Here is a 24,132-nt window from a genome sequence, read left to right as displayed (position 1 = left end):
ATGTTACAATTGCTTGGAAGTGAAGAAAATGAGATGACAGGCTAATTCTTGGTGGAATTAATAAAGGAAGGTTATCCTTGTTGGAAGAGCTCTGACTCTCTGAGGAGCAGAAAAAGGGACAGGGAACAAGGAGGCGGGGCGTGCTGGAGAGATTTCTACACACCTGAGCCCATGGAGACTGTGGGTGTGAACACTAGATCAGGCATGGGATGCACTGGAGCCATCTGTGTGGGCAGTGTGGTGTGTCCCTAGTGAAGAGCCCAGCAGACCTTTTACTCATGAAATCATCTTCTCTCCTTCTCTCCCAGAGGAAGACAGGCAGGTCCTCCAGGCAGGTTGGAGCAGTGACCTGTGGCTCTAGGTGAACGCACTTTGTCAGCAGGTGTGCACATGAATTGATTGAGCTCTCAGATCCCAGGATCAAATAACCCTGGAATTAGAAACAGGCTCATTCTGACTCCCTGTTGAGCAATTTCTATTTCTTCTGCCTGTAAAGAAGGCAATGCAGAAAGCAGTACCAACTGTGAGGCAGCATGTTGATATCTGATACACAATATTTATTATAAATATAGAGCAATTTTTACAAATCATTTAGAAATGGCCTCAGCCAGGCAAAATTGAATTATGCAGAAGTGCTTGTATGAGGGGAGGTGTACACAGTCTGTATCAGGGTGAGAAAACACTGAAAGAGGTACCTTAGTACAGTGCGCTCCCAGCCACCCCTCTCTGGGGGGCCAGTTCCACACAGCAGGAGGTCCGTCATGAAGGTGGAATAAAGCCTTTCTCTCAGCAGCCCAAGGAGGCCCCGTCTGTGCAGAAGGCTGGTGGGAAGCAGGTGAACCTCTCCTCCTCCCGTCCTCCCTTACTGTGCCGACACATTGGGTCCCGTGCACCCCATGGGAGAAGAATTCCAGAGGCTCTTCAAGAAACCCAGGGCTGAGTCATAATCTGCACCTTGTGTCCTAAGGAGCGTGCGCACCAGTGCGGTCTCCTGGGCTGTAAACAATGCTAACAGCGCAAGGGGCCGAGTTCCCTTCAGGGCGCTCCTGCTTCTCAAGAAGGCGTCCTGAGAAGGTAAGCGGGGCAGATGGACAGAACAGGCACAGGCAGGAACACGGAAGAGAAGGGGGTTGATGACTGGCCTGAGATGCCTAGAAACAGAGTGAGACACATTTCTGGCCGTGGAGGTAGACAACTGCTACTTCTTATTTTCTGTGCGGAGCCCCTGACACAAAAGCCTTAGGGAGCTCATGGCCAGAGGGACATGAGGGGCTTTGGTAGGTCTTTCCCCCTGAAGTGGTCAGATTGGCTTATGCAGCAAATTAAACAGAACCCCTTTCACATAAACAAGCAATTACAAAAATTAAAATGGCAGAATGTCTCAGAAGGAAGGGAATAAACAACCAATACCCCCCAAATTGTTCATTCTTTGACCATTATTTAAATAATCTCTGCAGGGTGACTTTCTGAGTCCTTTCCCCAATCCCAGCAGATTGCATCTGGTAAGAGCTGACTGCCCCATAAACCGATGACCCCTAAATCTCCGGGCATTGCCTTGAATAAAGCCCATAGTATTATTAAAACAGTATGTGCGTTTTTTTTGTTTGTTTGTTTTTGCAGTTTCCATCAAGATACACTTATGAACGCTGAGAAGTTGTTTTCAAGTTGCTTCTAGTGGGTTCTCTGAAGGCATGCTTTCAAAGGTTTAGATGGTATTCTAGCTAAGTAGTAAGTTGTTTAGTCCCTGATCCTGCAGGCGGACAATCCTGAAAGCGTACAAAGGTGTAGAACTTCCCAGCTCAGAGCTGGTCATGTATGTGTCTTCCTGTGAATGGTGGGTTCACACTGGGCTTCAGAGTGCAGAAGCTCTTCGTTTTCCTTCTCCTTGCTCTTCTTTTCTGGCACAGGCATTTCAGTGGATAAGAAATAATTCTCCAGGTTATGGCAAATTCATGTTAGACTCCAATAGGACTGAGGTGGGAAGGAATGAATGTGTTCTGAATACACAAGTTTACAACTGGTCTAGGTCAGCAAATGGGGAGAGGCAGAGCTTCTGGCAACTTTCTCCCAGGGTCCGCTTTGCTAGATTTCAATGACGAGGAAGTTTTGGTTTCCTACAGATCTCCTCGTGGATGTGCCTTTTCACCCACTGACACTGAAGGAAGGGGCTGTGACCAGGCAGCATGGAGGAGCCTCATTAGGGGTGGAAGGAGCTGGGGGAAGACTCTCTCCTCATTTTCCCTAAGGGCAGGGGGATGTCCTAGGGATGGGGTGGAGAAGCCTGGAGTAAGTCAACAGTGCAACAAGCAGGACAGGTTCCATTACTGTTTTTTCACTTTTGAATGGTTTCTGTATCTGTTGGCGATGGGGAGGCTGAAGTTGCTTTTTTTGTAAATTCCTGGGCACTGAAGTTCAGGGAGGAATATTTAACTTCATTAACCTGAAAGGCATGAGCAGCAGTCAGTTAAATCAGCATCATAGGCCAGACCCTCCCCTTGTCCAGGGTGACACAGCACCCATGCTCTTACCACTTTGAAACTTTTAGCTTCAGAGAAAGGCTTTTATTACCTATTTTCTCTGCTTAGTAACATCCTATTGAATAATCATTAGAACATTATGGATGATTATGGAATTCTACAATGGAATATGATGGCACAGCAATAAGAATAAATAGACAATAAAGGCAGACAACCATATGAATGATTCTTGGAAAACAATTTTGAATGAAAGAAGCCAGACCCATGTACACTGTGTGTTTCATTATATAAGCACATCATCAAGTAAAAGTAATCCCATGCATTGGAAGTGAAGATAGTCTTTACTTTTCAGAGGGAAGTAACTGGAGCATTGTGTGTGTGTGTGTGTGTGTGTGTGTGTGTGTGTATGTTGAGGGGGGTTGATTTTTTTTAAATGATTGGGTATGTTTACATAGATATGAACAACTTATCAAAACTTACACACTCTTAAAATTATTAGGTTGGTCAGAAAGCTCATTCAAGTTTTTCCATAAGATCCCACGGAAAAACTCGAACAAACTTGGGTCAACCCAACACTTATGATTGAAGCATTTTTCAGTTTATATGTGTATTCTGTTGAAGATTAAGATGAGGAAAATTCAGTAAAAGTATTAGAAGGGAAAGGAATCAAGACCTCAGGTCTATAACACTGGAAATTATCATTTGTCAGTAACAGCAGAGTCAGCCTGGAGGCAGAAGAGGGAGAATGATCTAGTGCCTTTCTTGCTCTGGCCACTGTGCTGAGTGCTTTACCTTTGTTATGTCATTTAATTCCTTGATCTCCTCTGTGAAGTAGGCAGCACACCCATTTTACAGAGGACTCAGCTGAGGCCCTATGAGGTTAAGTTACTTGCCCATGGTCCCAGGTGTGATCAAGTCCAGTGAGGTGGACTCGTGGGAGTAATGCTTCTTTGTTGCTGCAATGAGGAACTCTGACCCAAACTTGATTTCCCATTTGTGTCTCCAAGACTAACCCATTCTACACAGAGATATTTCCATGAGAAAAGCAGCCAGTGAAGCTGGCTGTGCTTAGCTTTTCAGGTGAACTGTCAGAGTGACTTGACCTGGGGAAACAAAGGAGAGTCATCAACCCATGAAAATGCAGAGTTGCCTTATGGCCTCAGAGAGGACTGTTCCTAAAGCTGATGTGACTTCTAGCTGAAGGAGGTGGCAGGTGGTGGGAGGGTGGGGGCCCATGATTAAGACTTAAGGATTTCTCTTCCCTCAGTCTGTGGTCCAGACCCCAGTGCATTAGACCGAGGTGGTGGTGGGGCGGGGTGGGGGTGTTCAGGGGAGGCCTCAGTGCACTTCTGAAGATTTCTGCCAGTTCACAACGCCTGAGTTTTGCCCATGTGTGTCTCACAGGTGTGTGTCTAGGCATCAGGCTCCAGAGGCAGGAGGGGCTGAGGCCCCCAGCACCCAGAGCACCAGAGGCAGGGAAAGTCTCACCATAGGAGATGTCCGCATCCATAACAGAGGCATGAGGGGGAAGGAGGTAGGATGAGGAAAGGGCTCCTGGAAGCTCGGCCATCTCACGGCTGCCTGGCTTGTGTGGCTTCAGAGGGGCCATGTCTCTGGGGACTGTTCCATGACTAGGAAGGGTGTGAGGACCTGTGCCAAACTGAGGGTGGGGACTGAGATCACCTCTCATATTTCAGAAGGTAGGGATTCCCTGGTCGGTCAGGGCACGTGGTGGAACAAACCAGGTCTCACTGAGAGAGTGGCTCTACTTATTGTGGTGTGATCTGAGGATTTGTGCTCTGTGAGATTGCACTGGTCAGTTGCCCTAAATAAATATCAGACACAGTGACTACTATTCCCAGGCACAGGGTCTCTGCTCCTTGAATTAGGAAGCACAGTGTCGGCATGATTCCGTGGGGCTCCTCCATGTTCATTTTCACCTTGGTTGGTCCCCTTTCTTCCTAGGACCTCTGTCTTCAATCTACCCATTACCCCCTCTCATGTTTACTCCTCTCTGGTTTACTGGCTCTTCAGAACATTTATGGCCATTCATCTCAACTGCTTCTATTTCTACCAGGACATCTTTCCACTTTTGTAGGTAGATGCTGGTTATTTTTCACTTTCTTTATTGCCCAGGAGGGCTTGGGTTGTTCCTGCTTTTCTTAGGTTCTCTTCCAGTCCTGTCCCTCCCTCCTCCTGCTCTTGTGGTCGACAGAGCACAGGTCTCCCTTCCTCCTGCTCCTCCTTTCATGTCCTCATTTGTTTTCCTTCTTGGACCTTGGTTTCCCTGCCTGGGACAGAGGAACACAATTGGCGCTGCCCCCTCTAAACCAGATGGAGGTAGGAATAGCCATGTCCAAGAGACAGGGGGTTACAGGAAACATGAAGACCAGGGAAGAGGAGACCCATAAGAATCAGTGCCGAGAAGCACAGGAAGACTGAGGAGCAGATCTAGGCCAGAGACAGAGACGAAGTCTCCTTCCCTCTCCCAAGCAGGGCAGTCAGCCTCGAAGAAAGCAGAACAAGAGGAAAGGTGGCATACCATCTAGTTCCTCTGATGTACAGAAAATACACTAGGGCTGCTATCAGAGCTACCCCCGCCACAGCTCCAATCACGATGCCGACAATGGCACCAGCTGTGAGGTCAGAGGAACTTTCGGGTGTCGGCTTATCTGTTGTGGAAAGAAAAGAGAGGAATGAATGAATGAAGGCGACATTATTTTACAGTGTGAGGGGCTCAGGAAATAACTCAATATGAAATAAATAGTCTCTGCTTGTTCCTCCAAGGTATAAACTTTCTGTGGAAGGTTGCTGTGAGGTGAGTAACCGCCTATATCCTTGCAATTTTTTCCTCTCTGATTGTATTTCTAGGTTGGTGACCACATTCCTCAATTCCAACCTGGCTTTTCTGCACTCATATTTTTGAAGTCTTTGGAAATGTAAGAAGGACTGATGATGGTTATTTTTGTATGTTATCACTTCCCATCTTTTCATGGTTACATCTTTACCTGGGTACCAGGTATGGCTGCCATGAATATGCCCCTGTCTTACAGGTGCATTACAAAAGGTGTCTTACAAAAGTGTGAGTTCCTGAGTCATGTCTGACTCATTGTGACCCCATGGACTGTAGCCTGCCAGGCTCCTCTGTCCATGGGATTTCCCAGGCAAGAATACTGGAGTGGGTTGCCATTTCTTTCTCCTGGGGATCTTCCTGACCCGCGGATCTTCCCGACCCAGGGATCGAACCCGGGTCTCCTGCATTGCTGGCTGACTCTTTACCATCTGAGCCATTGGAGGTATCTTATGGTTGGGAGTTAAATGATGGAAGGCCCTCTGAATTCACTACCCCTTTTCACAGAGACCACCCTTCACACAGGTTTCCAGCAGGAATATGAAATCAATCCCCATTCTGTGAGACATGAATTTTTTTGTGTGATGGGTGACTTTTAATTCAAGGGCTCCTTGCCAGCTTTGCAGATATTCTCTTAGAACTGCATTGCAGCCTAAAACTTCCTCCTTCCTAGGGACCCAATGTGCATCCTGCTCTGAGGACCCTCCCAGGCTCCTCCCACACCTGTCTCTCTTTCCTTCACAGGCATTTTCCGCAAGGAATGTCTTAGATGTCTAATCCCATCCTGGCTGCATCTCATGGAATGAAAACTATCATACTAGACATGAAACCTTGTACTCAGTCCCCTTGTTTCCTCTCTTCCATATTTAGGAAGTAACATGTTCCTGTGGATCTTTGTGCTTTCCCTCCCCACATATATAACACCTTTTGTCTGTTTCTTCTTTTTTACTTCAGTGGTCCTCACCGTTCAACTCAAGACTGAAAATCAGTGCTAATGTGAGCTTATGATGTACATACTCTGTGCCAGGCTCTGTGCTATATATTTGCCAAATATCTCATTTAATTCATATAATAACCCAGTCAGATAGACATTATTTCCATTTTATAGATGGAAAATCTGAGGTTTACAGTGGTGGAGAACCTAAAGCCATGTGGCTAATGAGATGTGGCTCGAGAGTCAAGTCGTCCTAGGAACACCTGACTGTATACAGCCTAATGAAGTCGAGAAGGTCCCCTGGAGAAGGAAATGGCAACCCACTCCAGTCTTCTTGCCTGGGAAATCCCATGGGCAGTGGAGCCTGGCGAGCTATAGTCCATGGGGCCTCAAAGACTTGGACAGGACTTAGTAACTAAACAGCAGCAACAACAATGATAATAGTAATAATTATAGCAGCTAAATTGTTTGGAAAATGTTCCCTGTGTGGATATTTTGCTAAGGGTTTAGTTGAATCTTACATTAAACCTGTGAAAAAATGCCATAAAGAAGGTTCTCTTATTGCAGTTCTCCCTTGAGGACTCTGAGGCTCAGAGAAGTGAAGAATCTTGTGCAAGAATTTATAAGTGTAAATGCTTATATTAAAAGAAGGATCTCAAATCAACAACCTAAATTTACAACTTGAGGGACAAGGAAAAAAGCTAGACCCAAAGCTAGCAGAAGGAAGGAAATAATAATAATGAGATTGAGAGGGAGGTGGGAGGGGGGATCGGGATGGGGAATACGTGTAAATCTATGGCTGATTCATATCAATGTATGACAAAACCCACTGAAATGTTGTGAAATAATTAGCCTCCAACTAATAAAAAAAAAAAAAAAAAGAACCAGGAGACTCAGTTAGGACAGTTGGGTGGGAAATACAGAATAAAAGGGAGACAGGATGCCTTGGTTATGTATCTCATGTGATACACTCTACCTAAATATGTATCTATGCAATTAAATATTCTTTCTTGAGCACAAAAAAAAAATAATGAGATTGGAGATAAATAAATTAGAGAATGAAGAAACAGTAGATAGAATCAATAAAACCAGTATTTTGTTCTTCAAAAAGATTAACAAAATTGACAAACTTTAACTAGATTGACTAAGAAAAAAAGAGAAGATTCAAATTATAAAAATCAGAAATGAATGTGGAATCATTACTACTAATTCTACAAAAATAATACCAAGTATAAGAGTACTAGGAGGGAGGGGGGATCGGGATGGGGAATACGTGTAAATCTATTGCTGATTCATGTCAATGTATGACAAAACCCACTGAAAAAATAAATAAATTAATTTAAAAAAAAGAAAAAAAAATAAATTAAAAAAAAAGAGTACTAGGAATAATCCTATGCCAATAAATTGGATAACTTCTGTGAAATGGACAAATTCCTGGATACATGAGAGCTACCAAGATGTAATCATAAAGAAATAGAATATATGAACAGACGTATAAAGTAAGGAGGTTAAATAAATAAAACCATTTGAAAAAAAACCCACTAACCTTTTAGGATAAAACACTCAAAACTAGGGAAAAAAGGAAACCACCTCAACATAATAAAGGCCATAGATAAAAATCCCACAGCTAACACCACCCTAAATGGTGAAAGAGTGAACATTTATTTTCTGAGATCAGGAGCATGACAAAAATGCCTGCTGTTTCCAACTCTATTCAAAATAGTATTGGACATACTAGCCAGAGGGATTAGGCAAGAAAAAGAAATAAAAGACATCCAAATTGCAAAAGAAGAATAAAATTATTTCTGTTTGCAGGTGACATGAACTTATATGTAGAAAATGATCAAGATTTCCCAGAAAACTATTAGAACTAATAAACAATTCATCAAAGTTGAAGGATACTAAATCAACATGTGAAGATCAGTTGCTCTTATATACAATAAAATATTCAAAAAGGAAGTTAAGAAAATTTTATTCTATTTTGATATGAAAAATAATATCAAAAGAACAAAATACTTAGGAATTAACAAGGAAGGTGAAAGATTTATACATTTAGGAATTATAAATAAGCACTACTGAAAGTAATGAAAGAAGATGTAAACAAGAGGAATGGATAAAGAAGATGTGGTACATATATGTACCATGGAATATTACTCAGATATTAGGAGAATGAAATAGTCCCATTTGCAAAAACATGGATGGACCTAGAGAGTCTCATACTAAGTGAACCAAGTTGGACAGAGAAAGACAAATATCATATGCTATCACTCATAAGTGGAATCTATTTTAAAAAGGGATACAAATGAACTTATTGACAAAACTCAAACAGACTCAACATATTTAGAAGACAAACTTATGGTTACCAAAGGGGAAATGTGTGTGTGTGGGAATAAATGAGGAGCATGGGGTCAACATGTACATACTACTATATATAAAGTAGATAACCAACAAGGACCTACTGTATAGCATGGGGAGCTCTACTCAATATTCTGTCATAATCTATATGGCTAAAGAGTCTGGAAAAGAATGTATATACGTATACGTATAACTGAATCACTTTACTATACACTGAAACTGACACAACATTGTAAAATATACTCCAATAATTTTTTTTAAAAAAAGAGACAAATGGCCAAAAAGCAGATGAAAAGATGCTCAACATCACCAGTAATTAGAGGAATGCAAATCAAAAACACAGTGAGATATCACTTCTCACCCTTTAGAATGGTTGTGGAAAAAAAAAAAAGCAAACAGAAAAGAGGAAGTGTTTGCAAGGATGTGTAAAGATTCCAACTTTTATGAATTGCGGGTGAGAATGGAAAACACTATAACCACCGTGGAAAACTACATGGCCGTTCATCAAACAGTTGGACAACTGCCATTTGATCCAGTGATTCCATTGCTGGTTGTGTGCCCAAAAGATTGAAAGCAGGAACTTCCCTAGTGGTCCAGTGGTTAAGAATCCACCTTCTAATGCAGGGGACATGGGTTCAATCCTTGGTCTGGGAACTAACGTCCCAGATGCCTCGGAGCCACTAAGCCCGAGAACAGGAGAATCCATGTGCCACAGCAAGAGAAGCCATCACACTGCAACTAAAGAAAGCCTGCACACCAGAATGAAGAGCCCGCACGCTGCAATTAAGACCCAGCGCAGCCATAATAAAAAAGATTGAAAGCAGTGATTGAACAGATACTTAGACACCCATGTTGATGGTAGCATATTCACAAAAGGTGGAAACAATTTAAAAGACAATCAACTTATGAATGATCAAATGTTGTGTATACATACAAGGAAATATACTTCAGCCTTTCAAAGGAATGAAATTCAGACATATGCTATAATATGGATGGGACCCTGAAGACATAATGCTAATAAGTGAAATAACTCAGACCCAAAGGGATAATTGTAATGTTATATGATTCCACTACTTTGGCCATCTGATGCAAAGAGCCAACTCATTGGAAAAGACCCTGATGCTGGGAGGATGGCAGGAGGAGAAGGGGATGACAGAGGATGAAATGGTTGGATGGCATCATCAAACTCAATGGACATGAGTTTAAGCTATCTCTGGGAGATGGTGAAGGACAGGGAAGTCTGGTGTGCTATAGTCCACGGGGTTGCTAAGAGTTGGACACAACTGAGCGACTGAACTATAACATGATTCCACTTATACAAAATGACTATCATAATCAAATTCATAGAGACAAAGAAAGTAGAATGGTGTTTGCCAGGGTTTGAGGTGGGGGACTTTTAGAAGTTATTGTTTAAGGCGTACAGAGTTTTTAATAAGATGAAAAAGTTCTAAATGGATAGTGGCAATGTGGAATGTACTTAATGCTACTGAGCTGCAGTCTTAAAAATGGCTAAAATTATATATTTTATGTATTCTTCACATTAAGAAAATGGTAACAGCAAAAAACAACAACAACAAATCTTGTGAAAGTTACACTAAAATGCTAAACCCAGGAGAAGAAACTGTACTTGTTTCAGAGATTGAGCTGTTACTCATTCTGCCACCTGTTTACTGTGTGCGTGTATTCAGTTGCTCAGTTGTGTCTGACCCCTTGCAACCCTATGGACTGTAGTCCGCCAGGCTCCTCTGTCCATGGGATTTCCCAAGCAAGAATACTGGAGTGGTTTGCCATTTCCTCCTCCAGGGGAGCTTCCCAACCCTGGGATCAAACCTTCATCTCCTGCATTGCAGGAGGATTCTTTACCACTGAGCCACCTCGGAAGTCCTGTAGTGGTCTCATTTGATATTCTGCCCACCGTGACCTCTCTCCATTTTCCACACGATTGTTAGAATAATCGGCAGAGAAAGATATAGTATAAGGCAAATGGTCACTTACATTTCACATGCAGCCTGAGGGGGTCACTTTTGCTGGAGTTGCCCCTGTTGGAGACCTCACACTGATAATCCCCGTTGTCTTTTCTGCTGACGGGGTCTATGGTGAGGGTGCTATTGTACAGGGACAGTGTCATCCCCCTTGTGAGGAGGAGACTCTGGCCTTTGAAGAACCAGCGTATGGAGACCCCAGTCTCATCTGTGAGGCAGGTCAGGACCACGGGACCCTCATGTTCTGCTACTGTGGTGTTGCTGGCTTGGAGGGAGGGCCGTGCCAGTGGGTCTGTGGCGAGACAGAGGGGTGACTGCTGAGAGTGGGTCAGGGGCCTGGGCCATGCTCCATCTCAGAGATCTCAGCCAGCCCCGGGCCCCAGTGACCTCTGTAAAGGTGCCCCAGAGGATGGCCCTGAAGCTGTGATGAAGGAATGGAGTCTCTCTTCATTGATGATCTGTAAGGAGAGGACTGTCCCTCCTCTCTGACCCCCAGGTACCCTGGGATGACCCCTGACCAGTCTCCCTGGACATCTCTGTAGTATCAGCACCAGGACCCTCTTCTCAGCCCATATGTCTAACATCCTCATCATCAAGTGGAGTTTGTTTTTTTTTAAGTTAACTTTCCTGGACCTTTTCCCACAATTTTCTTTGACTATCAGAAAATTCAGGGACTTCCCTGGTGGTCCAGTGGCTAAGACATCACACTCCCAATGCAAGGGGCCTGGGTTTGATCCTTGGTCCAGGAACTAGATCCCACATCCTGAAACGAAGAGTTTTTGCACCACAACCAGAAGATCTCACATGCCACAACTAAGACCCAATGCAGCCAAATAAGTAAATAAAAATATCTAAATTGAAAAAAATTCAAAAACCCAGCCTAACCTGCTCTCCATGCTGAGTCTCAGGGGAAGGACTGGACTCCACCCCTGCTCAGGCGCGGCTCTTGGGGCTGAGCCCTGGCCGGTGACCTGCTGAGAAACCCTGGCCTCAGGGAGCTGGGAATCATCCGCCCCAGTCAGCCCCGACTGGGAGGCCAACACCCACCAGCGGCAGATGTTCTCCGTGGTCGCTGGAGCCGGGACCCTGGGACAGGGACTGGGGAGGGGCTTCCCCGTGGGCCTGAGCTTCTCTGTGAGGACCCCTCAGGCCAGGCCCCTACTGAGACCTGCAGGGTCCTCCTCAGGTTCACGGTTGCAGGGAGGGACCCAGGGGGGCTGGACTGAGAGTTCTCTCCCTCTGCTGAGTCCCTCCCATCAGACCCTCCTTCTTTCTGCACAGTGTTTGCAGGGTCCAGATCCCCTGAGTGGAATTCTGACCCATTGGAGTTCGTCTCCACTGTGTGTGTCCTGCACTAAATGTTCAAACCCCAACACGGCACATAATGTAGAGGGAGATGGAGGCACCATCCGGGTCTGTCAGAGCAAAGTTCAACTGCCTCCCACCCGAACACCCCAAGGTAAGAGGAAGCACTCACGGTGTACATGGAGGTCTCCAGTCTGTCTTTCTGTCTGTAAATCATTCTTTGAAATGAGCAGGGTGTAGGATCCTGTGTCTTTCTGGGTGATGTTCTGGATCAGCAGGGTTCCATTGGGGTAAAGTGTCTCCCGACCGCTGTGGGCAGACCCTTTGGCAGTTACGTTAGTGGCTACTCCATATGATGCAATTAGCTGGATGGTTTCTACCCTTTCTCCTCTGTACCAGGAATAGCGTAGAGTTTTCTCTGTCACGTTGTGGGCAAGTAGAAGAACATCCGATCCTTCTGCAGCAAGTGGGGGCACCACTTCAATAGTGAGCTGGGCAGTTGTCGGCAGGGGCCAGTAAGTTAAGAGTGAGACTAGGAGGGAAGAGAGAGAAATCAGTTAATATTCTGACCTGTGTGCGGGTTGGGGAAATAGTGCCCTGGGTCCTAAGCTGGTCTCTCCATCCCTCAGACCCTTAGTGTGTGTGTGTGTGTGTGTGTGTGTGTGTGTGTGTGTGTGGTGTGTGTGTGGTTCAAGCTTAGTAGCATGACCCCCATCACTTCGGCCCCTCTGGGTTCTGTATTTCCTCTGTTTCCCCAGTTTTCCCCCAGCTCACTCCCTCACTGCCCTCACACAACTGCTCACACTCAGGGGCCTCTTGGGAGATGTCCTTCCTCCCCGACCACCTGCTGTAAAGACCCTCCATGTTCACTTGCTGACCCTTCCCTGCTCCATTTCCTGCATGACGCCTGTCAGCGCCTGACAGCACATTCTAGATCTCTCTGCTTGTATGTCTTCCTCCCCACAGAGTGTAAGCTCCGTGAGGGCAGGGGCTTGTCTGATGCTGCTTGAAACGCAGTGCCAGGACCAGGCTCCAGACATTGTACCTGGGGATGAAGGAATGAGGGGTCCCAGGAATTCACAACCTGGTTTTGTCAGTTTCTGAGGGTGCTGGGTAAGGACAATGTTTAGTGTCGCGGTTAAGTGTTTTCCTGTAGTGACACCCAGACATAAATTATTATTATCGTCATCAGTTTTCAACAGTTACTGCTCAGTGAAGAATAACTTGTAAAAGCTACACTAGTTGAAGTTTTCCTGCCCCTCACCAGTTCTAGTTCATGGAGAGTCTCCTGTGGCTGAGCCCCCCACCCTCCCTGCTCCCCTGTCCTCTGCCCTCAGGTCTGAACAGAAGCACTCTGTCCCCTCTCAGAGCCCCGTCTCCCCCAGTGATCCCACCCAGTCTCCTGTTCTCCCTGAAAACTGTCTCTGCCCACTCCCTGAAAATTGTCCCCACTCATCTGCCAGCAGGAGCCTGCTCCAGGGGACACACCCTCTGCGGGAAGGGCCGGAGGGGGGCTCCATGGTGCCTGCTGTCTGCTGCCTCTCTCTGTCTGTGAGGAGAACTTCTGCTCCAGAAAGGCTCACAGGCACTGCAGCCGCTGTGTGAGCTCTGCTGTCCTTCCTGCTCTGTGATTGGCTTAGCCCCCAAGGAAGGTCAAGTCGCTAAGTCAAGTGGACCGGGGGCGGGCCTCACTCTCAGTTGACTCCCCCTTCCCCACCTATCTCATTCCCGCCTGCCTTCTCTCCTCTTCCCTTTTCCCTTTCTGTTACATTTCATTTGCCTGGGAAGCGATGCTGTTCTGCCTTTGGCAGCTTGATTTCTCACCCTACACACACACACACACACACACACACAGACGTATGCAGTTTCCCCCACTGTTGGGGAGAGCACCTCCCTGGGGCTCCTGTCCAGGGCGTTACCCCGTAGGTCTCAGTTGGGGGGTTCAGTCAGCCTCCCCTCTTCCACAGTCTCCAGCCTCATGTTCTCCTTCTGGCCTTCCCCCGCAAAGTAGGAGGCTGGGGGGTGGGGAGGAGGTGCATCGGGAACTATAGTCACAGGGACAGTGTCCCCACGGTGCATGGGAACCACCTGTGGTGCTTCATGAAGACTTTGAACCCCCCAGAGGGACCTTAGGAAAGCTGCTTCAGCAGCCACACAGGTCACATGCTTGCCCAGCCTGGCTGAGACTTCAGAATGTGGGGCGGGGCAGCCTCTCCCCAACGTCGATGCACAGGGAGGGTCTGCAGATCCTGTTAAAATGCAGAGCCTGACTCAGCAGGGGTGGGGTGGACCTGAGAGTCTGCATCTAACAAGCTCTCAGGTGATGCTGACCATACTGGACTGTGGAGCACACTTTCTATAGCAAGGCTGATGGTGACAAGTCAACTGAGAGGCCACCGCCCTCCCCCCAGTGGCCGCCTCGGCCGTGTTCTGGTCTGGGGTCTGCCAGCATGACACAGAGACCCCAGGATCTCCGAAGCAGGGTATTATTTCCCTTTGTAACACTGGTGTAACACTTCCCTGGTGGCGCAGCTGGTAAAGAATCCGCCTGCAATGCAGGAGACCAGGGTTCAATCCCTGGGTGGGGGAGATCCTCTGGAGGAGGGCATGGCAACCCACTCCAGTATTCTTGCCTGGAGAATCAGATGGACAGAGGAGCCTGGCGGGCTACAGCCATGGGGTCGCAAAGAGCCAGAGGCGACTGTCACGTTGAGGGTCTTCCCAGGGTTCTCAGAGGCTGTGAGAAGGTTGTGTTCTATTCCCATCGGAAGACTCCAGAAAAGGACTGAGGGGCTGGAAAGGGGGCGTGAGTAACGCCGGGTGAGAGGGATCCTCCTTCTTTCTCCTTGGGGTCCAGTGGGGCCACAGCTTCCAGGGGACAGACACCGAAGAACTGAAGGTATAGTAGTTGCTAATGGTGTGAAGTGGGCCCACGCCTGGCTGTATGGAGGAGGTGCTGGAGTCCAGTGTGGGGGGCGTGGAGAGCGAGGAGGACTGTGGACTGAGGTGACACCGGTGAGGGTCTGACTGCTGGGCTGAGGGAGGTCTGAGACCCTTGGGGAGACTCGAGGCCGTGGCGGAACTCTGCTGCCCTCTGGTGGACAGGGCAGGAAATGCAGCCATCCCCACACCACGCGGTTCTGCCTAACCTCATGGATTATCGAGGGTCTTTGTTGCTGTGTCGGAGAAGGCAATGGCACCCCACTCCAGTATTCTTGCTGGAAAATCCCATGGACGGAGGAGCCTGGCAGGCTGCAGTCCATGGGGTCGCTAAGAGTCGGACACGACTGAGCGACTTCACTTTCATTTTTCACTTTCATGCATTGAAGAGGAATGAAGGAAATGGCACCCCACTCCAGTGTTCTTGCCTGGAGAATCCCAGGGATGGGGGAGCCTGCTGGGCTGCCGTCTATGGGGTCGCACAGAGTCGGACACGACTGAAGTGACTTAGCAGCAGCAGCAGCAGCAGTTGTTGCTGTGAACGGCCTTTCTCTAGTTGAGGAGCGTGAGCTTCTCATTGTGGTGGCTTCTCTTGTTGCGGAGTTCCCTGCCTGAATTTCCTTATTATTATTAAAAATGATAATGTTTTTTGTACTTTTGGTCGCGCTGGGTCTTTGTGGCTGCACTCAGGTTTTCTCTCGTTGCGGTGAGCAGGGCCTACCCTTCGGTGCGGGGCACATTGCGGTGGCGTCTCTGGTTGCGGAGCAGAGGCTCTAGGGCACGCGGGCTTCCGTAGCTGTGGCTCTCGGGTTCAGTACCTGAAACACATGAGCTTAGTTGCTCTGAGGCGGGTGGGATCCTCCCGGCCCAGGGATCAAACCCGTGTCTCCTGCATTGGTGGGTGGATTCCCAACCTCTGGACCACCAAGGCAGCCATGGATGGTAGTCTGGGCAGAGACATTTGCTTGTAGAGAAGGCAGATCTGTATCCAGAGTACCTGCCTGTCCCAGTAAGAACAGAAGGCTGCCCTTTTATCACGGAGAAGGTTCACTGTAATCAGCCTGCCACCAGGTAACTGGCTGATCACCCTGGGGAGCAGTGCCCTACCTGAGGCCCGGCGGGTCTCGGGGCTGACAGACTGGGCCCTCAGCGGTGGCTGTAGCCAGGTCAGCCTTGGTGAGTGGAAGTCTGTGTTGCTGAGTCCACGTAAGACTTGCATCCTCACCGCCGTGGCCACTACATTTGTGAGCCCACCAGTCGAAGGCAGGGGTAGCTGGGGAAAGAGGCTGACTGGGGCTTCCCTGGTGGTCTTGCCGTTGAAAATCTGCCTGGCAGCGCAGGGGATGTGGGTTCGATCCCTGGTCTGGGGCAGCTAAGCCCGTGTGCCACAACTACTGACCCTGGGCCCAGAGCCCACGGGCTGCAACTACTGAGGACCGAGCACCCTAGAGCTTGTGCTCTGTAACAAGAGAAGCCACTGCAGTGAAGAGGAGCCCCCACTCACTGCAACTAGAGAAAGCCCGCGCACAGGAGTGAAGACCCAGCACAGCCAAAAATAAGTAAATAAATGTTAAAAAAAAAAAAGAGGCTGACAGGTGTCCACAGAACAGGTCATTCTATCCACTTGATTATTTAAATCTCCTGCTGAGGTGAACGGTGAGCATTCAGAGAGGTTTATCCATATATTTCTGCCCCAAATCTCCTTGACACCAATTTTCTAGTCATGTTCTTAACCAAATCCCTGACGGCCCAGCCAAGCCATTGGCCACAGCACATGAATCACTGTATAGTCACACCTGTGGCCATTCCTCCTTCCAAGTGAAATGGACAGTCAGGTGCCCTGTCTGAAGTTCCTTCCCCTGCCCCCCCCACCCCCCCAGAGGATTTCTCTTTGCTCTGGCTTTCAGGGAGGTTTCAGGAAGGGTCTATCGTGCCGCAGTTTTTCCCTTTCACGTGGTGTCTGCACATCCAGCAGAACTCTCTGTAAACCAGCCCCAAGTTTTCTCTTTTGCCATTGATTGATCAGCGGGACTTCTCCATAGGGCCACAGGTGTGGCTCAGAGAGAGAGGCCAGGTAACAGGAGAGGGATCAATGGTACTTGGGCTACTACTTCTTTGTTAATTAAGTTTTGGCTGCGCTGGGTCTCTGTTGCTGTGCACGGCCTTCCTCTAGTTGTGGTGCGCGGGCTTCTCCTTGTGGTGGCTTCTCTTGTTGCAGAGTACAGGCTCCAGGCCCTCGGCCTTCGGTCCTTGAGGCCACAGGTCTAATTGCTCTGAGGCATTCGGGATCTTCTCATACCAGGGATTGAACTCATGTCCCCTGCCTTGGCAGGCAGATTCTTAACCACTGGACCACCAGGGAAGTCCTGGGATTATTATTCAAAGATACAACTCAGGAACAGGCTTTCCAGGTGGCACTAGTGGTAAAGAACCCACCTGCCAATACAGGAGAGACATTAAGAGACACAGGTTTGATCCTTGGGTCAGGAAGATCCCCTGGAGGAGGGCATGGCAACCCATCCCAGTATTCTTGCCTGGAGAATCCCAAGGACAGAGGAGCCCAGCGGGCCACAGTCCATAGGGTCACAGAGTCAGACCCGACGGAAGGGACTTTGCATGCAGGCACGCATAACTCGGGAACAGCCAGATGCAAAGAGGAATGGGGACAAGAAGGCAAGGCATGAGGAAAAGAGTCAGACATGACTTAGTGACTAAACAACAAGAATATTCCATCGTATATATGTACTACACCTTCTTTATCCATTCTGCTGTTGATGGCCACTGAGGTGGCTTCCATGTCCTGGCTATTGTAAGTAGTGCTGAAAAAGATACATACACCCCAAGGATACTGGGTCTTTTAGCTAGGAATTGACTGAGGGATACTGACTCTTTTTTTTCTTGATTTTATTCGCCTTTTGTTCACTTGATTTAGAGCCTTTTCATGTATATGGGTCAAGTAAGAATTTGTTAGACTTCCTGTTTCTTTCATTTCAGTTAGCCAGTGCCTTTGTTCTCTGTTGAGTCAGACTCTTCTGATGGCATCATTGACTCTACTGTCCATTATGGGGAGCATGGCCCACCTTGCCTTTGGTGCTTAAGTACTGGCTCAGTAGACATGAATTTGAGTGAACTCTGGGAAATAGTGGAGGACAGAGGAACCAGGTGTGCTTCAGTCCATGGGGTCACCAAGACTTGGACACGACTTAGCAACTGAACAACAAACGCCTCTTAGACCTGCTGCCTCTCGAGCCAGTTACCCCCATTGCATTGAGGTTTCCCACTTCTGTGGCAGCGGTTCCCACTGTAATTTCTGAGCTCCAGAGAAGAGTCATCGCAGAGCTAGCTCTTCAAGGCTGCTGGGGCTTCCTTACAAAATCATATCTCAGTGTCGTGGTGAAAGCTGTGTGCTCTGAACTCTCCCAGGGTATTGGTGAGAAGGTCTCAAATGATAAATCCATACAGCATTCCAATCTAAGTCTTTGGATCCCTGTCTCTGAGTAAACGGTCTCTTCTCTGGTGCAGAGACCTCCTTGTGTTTCCATCAAGATAAATATAGATAGGCGGAAAACTTAGCAGTAACCTAGTGAGCTGAGTGGGAAAAACTCAGAGGTATTTTTCTCTGAGAAGGCCTTCAGGGGCTCAACCCAGTAGCCCCAGAGGAGCCCCAGAGAGAGGAGAGAATACTTCACACAGAGTCCAAGGTGCTCCTGGAATAACTGAGGGGAATAAGCCAGGTCAGGAGATGCTCTCAGACCTCTGGTTGGGCCTGACACAGTCTGGAGGGTCCCCCTCGGGGGTATCTGTTTTCCTCAGGAATAGCCTAAGCCATGAGGTCTTGTGTGTGTGTGTTTTAAACCAAGTATGTTTTATTTGTCTGTTCAGTTTTGGCTGTGCTGGGTCATCATTGCTCAGGTCTTTCCCTAGTTGCGGTGCTCGGGCTTCTCACTGCAGTGGCTCCTCTTGTTGCAGACCATGGGCTCTGGGGCACGTGGGCTCAATAGTTGTGACTTCCGGGCTCCAGAGCATAGGCTCGATAGCTGTGGAGCGCATGCCTGGTTGCCCCGCGGCATGTGGGGTCTTTCCCGATCAGGGATCAAACCCATGTCTCCTGCAATGGCAGGTGGATTCTTCACTACTGAGCCACCAGGGAAGCCCAGGATCATTTTAAAGCAAAGGCATGTCTATCGTTTTGTCTAAGGATGATGGTTACTCTCCTCCCCAAATCATTCTGTGTCCACGCCTGGGAAATTCCATGGTGGGCTCCAGCCACGGGGTCACAGAGACCCGGAAATGACGGAGCGCACCAGGCTCATGGTGCTGCTGCTTCCCCGTCACTGCAGTCCTGTCTGTCTCTCTGTGACCCCGTGCACTGTGGCCCCCAGGCGCCTCTGTCCATGGGGTTTGCCAGGCAAGAAGGCTGGAGTGGGTTGCCATTTCATCCTCCAGGGGATCTTCCCGACCCAGCGATCGAAGCCCCATCTCCTGTGTCTCCTGCATGGCAGGCGGATTCCTTACTGCTGAGCCACCGGGGAAGCCCCCCCACTCGGGGTCCTTGAGGACACTTACGGGCAGAGTGAGTCTAGCAGTTCCCACAGTGGGGGTGGGATGTGGTGTGGGAGACACCTTTATGTGTCCTGATGTCACCATCTGGCTCAGATAGTGCTCTGGACACCAACTCCTGGGCCAAGATGGGCTCTGACCTGCCCGCTGGGCAGTCAGCGCAGGATGCCTGCCGCCCAGTAGAACTCTGGGGGGACGGGATTGGCCACATTCCCTTGGTCCCACACTTCAAAAGGGTTAGAACGGTGAATGTCAGCTTAAGTGAATTTTATCTCAAAAACAAAAAATTTCAGAGAGGATCCTACCCCTTACCTTGTGACAAGGTGGCGCCAAAACACCGCTGGGCATGTCCGTGAATGTCCATTTCTTCACTCCCCAAGCACTCCCATAGTAATTATACAGGGGCCGAGGCAGGAGTCCACCCATCTACCATCGTTCTTTCCTTTATTCCTACTATGCGCACTTTCAGTGTCAATTCCTCGCAAAGGCGTCGCGGCACCACTGACAAGCCCAGCTAGACCCATCCTGCCTGCATGTCACGTACTTAGGGATCCGCAGGACACATGATGGGAGCACAGAACCGGTCCTGAGCATGAAGTTACAGACGAAGGAGGAGAGGGCCGGGGGAGGGGGGCTTCAGAGGGGGATTCTGGGGTTCACCCGCGGAGATTTGGACGAACTGTGGCAGAGGGCAGTGAGTCTGGCTGTAAGAGGGGAAGGAACAGGTTTACGGGGGAAGGGGAAGAGGCCATCCCATGCAGGGACTGCGCAGGCAGATACAGGGAGGCACCAGCAAGTCCTGATGGACCAAGAGTGATGAGGGGACAGAACATGTGGAAATGAGACAGCAAGGAGCAGGGGAGAGGGAGCTCTTGGGGGAAGGTCAGACGAAAGAGATGGTAGCTTTTCTGAGGATTGGTGTGTTCTGTGGGATCTTTTGGGGTTCCCAGGTGACGCTCATGGTAAAGAACCCATGTGCCAATGCAGGAGACGTAAGAGATGCGAGTTCGATCCCTGTGTGGGGAAGATCCCCTGGAGGAGGGCATAGCAACTCACTCAGTATTCTTGCCTGGTGAATTCCCATGGACAGAGGAGCGTGGTGGGCTACAGTCCATGGGGTCACAAAGAACTGGACATGACTGAAGCGACTTAGTATGCATGCATGGACGCACATGGTGTCTTTTTCCTCCAGAGCCTGGACTGAAGAGGCCAGGAGGGCTCAGGGCACTGGAAGGGAACAAGGAGCAACTGTTCATGACATGTCTACCACCTGTGGTTGCTTCTTCCTGCTCATATTTGTGTGGACATCAGCCAGCCCCATTTTCTGTGTCCCTTCCTGCATTTGCAGAGGAAAAAAGTTGGAGAGCTATCCATGATCCCTCGGTCCTCAGGGCAGCATGAGCACACCCAGAGCCATCTTGGTTGGACAAGGGCCTTTTTTTTTTTTTTCTTTTTTAAAGCTCTCCTGTACTATTCTACTCTTAAAAATTTACTTGTTTAATGTGGCTGTGCCGAGTCTTAGGTACAGCACCAGGATCTTCCATCTTCATTGTGGCTTTCAAGATCTTTAGCTACAGCACTCAAAGTCTTAGCTGCGGCATGAGGGATCTAGTTCCCTGACCAAGGTTGGAACCCAGGTCCGCTGCACTGGGAGCAAGGAGTCTTAGCCACTGGACCACCAGGGTGAGTCCCAGGGTAAAGATTCCTGTGAATGTCATCCTTTCCTGTTAATATCCTACCCACCATGTTCTGCCACCAGAACTTCTCTCTCCCAGGAAACTGATGGAGGTTAGGATAATTTAGATATAATATTTTTCTGTGTAGCCCTGTGCCCCCAGGACAGAGTGGACTCAGAGTTACAGGTGAATTTCTGCTTACGAGACCATTCCCCAAGGCAAAATAAGGACAAATGAGGGCCTTCCGCTGTAAAGCCCTGTTTGTGGTCCCACGTGAATGGGTTGACCAGACTACTTCCAGGTGAAAAAAGCTAAGTTTTAGGGGTGGGCGGATTCGAGTTGCTTGCCATGGGCATACGTGGGAGCTGGAGCCGGAGCCAGCTGCTCGGCTCCCTGACTTAAAGGCAGAAGAAGCATCTTTGAGATTTCGATGAGGAGGATCCCTTCTAAGACAAGGTTTCCAGAAAGGAAGCAAAACCACAGACTTGTCAACTGTCAGAGAGTTCAGATACTTCAGGTTCTGAAAGTGAAGCAGAGAGTGAACCAGAACAAGTGTCTGGTTACCATCGCTTACTCACCACATTAAAGAATATTTCCAAGGAAGATGAGGAGGAGAAGGAGGAAGAAGACAGTGTTCTGGATGAGACAGAAATGAATCTTGAAGATGGCGATAGTGACATCAGTGATGAGGAACAGATGGCAGTGGAGTCTGCTGACATGCAGAGGAGTGTGTGTGGCCTTACCTGCAGACCCGAAGGGAAAAGATGGACACGGGCACTAGGCGCATGAGAGGAGTCCCCCGAGGAGTTTTGGTTCAGTTCACTTCAGTCGCTCAGTCGTGTCCAACTCTTTGCGACCCCATGGACTGCCGCATGCCAGGCCTCCCTGTCCATCACCAACTCCCAGAGTTGACTCAAACTCATGTCCATTGAGTCGGTGATGCAATCCAACCATCTCATCCTCTGTCATCCCCTTCTCCTCCTGCCCTCAATCTTTCCCAGCATCAGGGTCTTTTCCAATGAGTCAGCTCTTCGCATCAGGTGGCCAAAGTATTGGAGTTTCAGCTTCAGCATCACTCCTTTCAATGAACACCCAGGACTGATCTCCTTTAGGATGGACTGGTTGGATCTCCTTGCAGTCCAAGGGACTCTCAAGAGTCTTCTCCAATACCACAGTTCAAGAGCATCAGTTCTTTAGCGCTCAGCTTTCTTTATGATCCAACTCTCACATCCATACATGACTACTGGAAAAACCACAGCTTTGACTAGGCAGAACTTTGTTGGCAAAGTAATGTCTCTGCTCTTTAATATGCTGTCTACGTTGGTCATAACTTTTCTTCCAAGGAGTAAGTGTCTTTTCATTTCATGGCTACAATCACCATCTGCAGTGATTTTGGAGCCCCCCCCCAAATAGTCTGTCACTGTTTCCACTGTTTCCCCATCTATTTGCCACTAAGTTATGGGACCAGATGCTATGATCTTAGTTTTCTGAATGTTGAGCTTTAAACCAACTTTTTCACTCTCCTCTTTCACTTTCATCAAGAGGCTCTTTGGTTCTTCACTTTCTGCCATAAGGGTGGTGTCATCTGCATATCTGAGGTTATTGATATTTCTCCTGGCAATCTTGATCCCAGCTTGTGCTTCATCCAGTCCAGCATTTCTCATGATGTACTTTGCATATAAGTTAAATAAGCAGGGTAACAATATACAGCCTTGACGGACTCGTTTCCCAAGTTGGAACCAATCTGTTGTTCCATGTCCAGTTCTAACTGTTGCTTCTTGACCTGCATACAGATTTCTCAGGAAGCAGGTCAGGTGGTCTGGTATTCCTATCTCTTGAAGAATGTTCCACAGTTTGTTGTGATCCACACAGTCAAAGGCTTTGGCATAGTCAATAAAGCAGAAGTCGATGTTTTTCTGGAACTCTCTTGCTTTTTTGATGATCCAACAGATGCTGGCAATTTGACCTCTGGTTCCTCTGCCTTTTCTAAATCCAGCTTGAACATCAGAAAGTTCATGGTTCACATACTGTTGAAGCCTGACTTGGAGAATTTTGATCATTACTTTGCTAGCGTGCGAGATGAGTGCAATTGTGCTGTAGTCTGAGCATTCTTTGGCATTGCCTTTCTTTGGGACTGGAATGAAAACTGACCTTTTTCAGTCCTGTGGCCACTGCTGAGCTTTCCAAATTTGCTGACATATTGAGTGCAGCATTTTCACAGCATCGTCTTTTAGGATTTGAAATAGCTCAACTGGAATTCCATCACCTCCAGTAGCTTTGTTGCTAGTGATGCTTCCTGAGGCCCACTTGACTTTACATTCCAGGATGCCTGGCTCTAGGTGAGTGATCACACCATCATAGGATAGATTCATCCTTAAGGAATGATGCCAAGGTACATGATTCTGAAAATCAAAAGAAATTCCTTCTCCTTCTGACTTACTTCTCTCCATACAATATGCTCTAGGTTCCTCTACCTCATTAAGAGTGACTCAAATGCATTCTTTTTTAAGGCTGAGTAACATTGTATTGTATATATGTGCCACAATTTCTGTATCCATTCATGGCACTGGACATCTAGGCTGCTTCCATGTCCTAGCTCTTGTGAACAATGCTGCAGTGAACATTGGGAGATGGGAGGGAGGATCAAGAGGGAGGGGACACATGTACACCTGTGGCTGCTTCATGTTGATGTATGGCAGAAGCCAGCACAATATTGTAAAGCAAATACCTTGCAGAGAAAAAGAAGAGAAATTCCTATGATATAATCTTCTTAGTAAGATATTTCTTCCAAATGATAAGGGGTCTTGTATTCATTGTTAAGACCTTCAGATGGTAATATCAGAATAGCCTGTCTAATGACAATGTGTATGGGTTTGTTACATATTGTTTCTTTCCAGTGTCTACAGAATCACCCTCATCATACTTTCAGTATAACCCAGTGGGTGACATTCTGACATGTGGCTAACCCCTTTGGAAAACTAGTCTTCCCACTTGGGAGCTACAGGCAGCCGTAAGTTTATCCCCCCTAAATATGCCTCCTGAACCCGAATGT

The 24,132-nt window shown here is 47.9% G+C and overlaps 1 protein-coding gene across 1 annotated transcript in view; it reads right to left on the bottom strand.

Annotated features, from left to right (window-relative positions):
- The window catches only part of LOC122692770 (carcinoembryonic antigen-related cell adhesion molecule 3-like), a 57,129-nt gene extending 43,594 nt beyond the window's left edge, over window positions 1-13,535 (bottom strand). Inside the window, exons 1-6 of the mRNA XM_043900598.1 lie at window positions 13,361-13,535; window positions 12,077-12,436; window positions 10,613-10,891; window positions 5,020-5,149; window positions 3,546-3,580; window positions 980-1,066 (exon numbers count right to left, since the gene is read on the bottom strand). Coding sequence (XP_043756533.1) covers window positions 980-1,066; window positions 3,546-3,580; window positions 5,020-5,149; window positions 10,613-10,891; window positions 12,077-12,436; window positions 13,361-13,424 — 955 coding nt within the window. The 5' untranslated portion in view covers window positions 13,425-13,535. The remainder of the gene's footprint in view (window positions 1-979; window positions 1,067-3,545; window positions 3,581-5,019; window positions 5,150-10,612; window positions 10,892-12,076; window positions 12,437-13,360) is intronic.
- Window positions 13,536-24,132: the final 10,597 nt, after the last annotated feature.

This window comes from Cervus elaphus, chromosome 4 (assembly GCF_910594005.1).
Source record: "Cervus elaphus chromosome 4, mCerEla1.1, whole genome shotgun sequence".
Lineage (NCBI taxonomy): Eukaryota > Metazoa > Chordata > Mammalia > Artiodactyla > Cervidae > Cervus > Cervus elaphus.
This window is presented reverse-complemented; position numbering and strand designations above follow the sequence as displayed.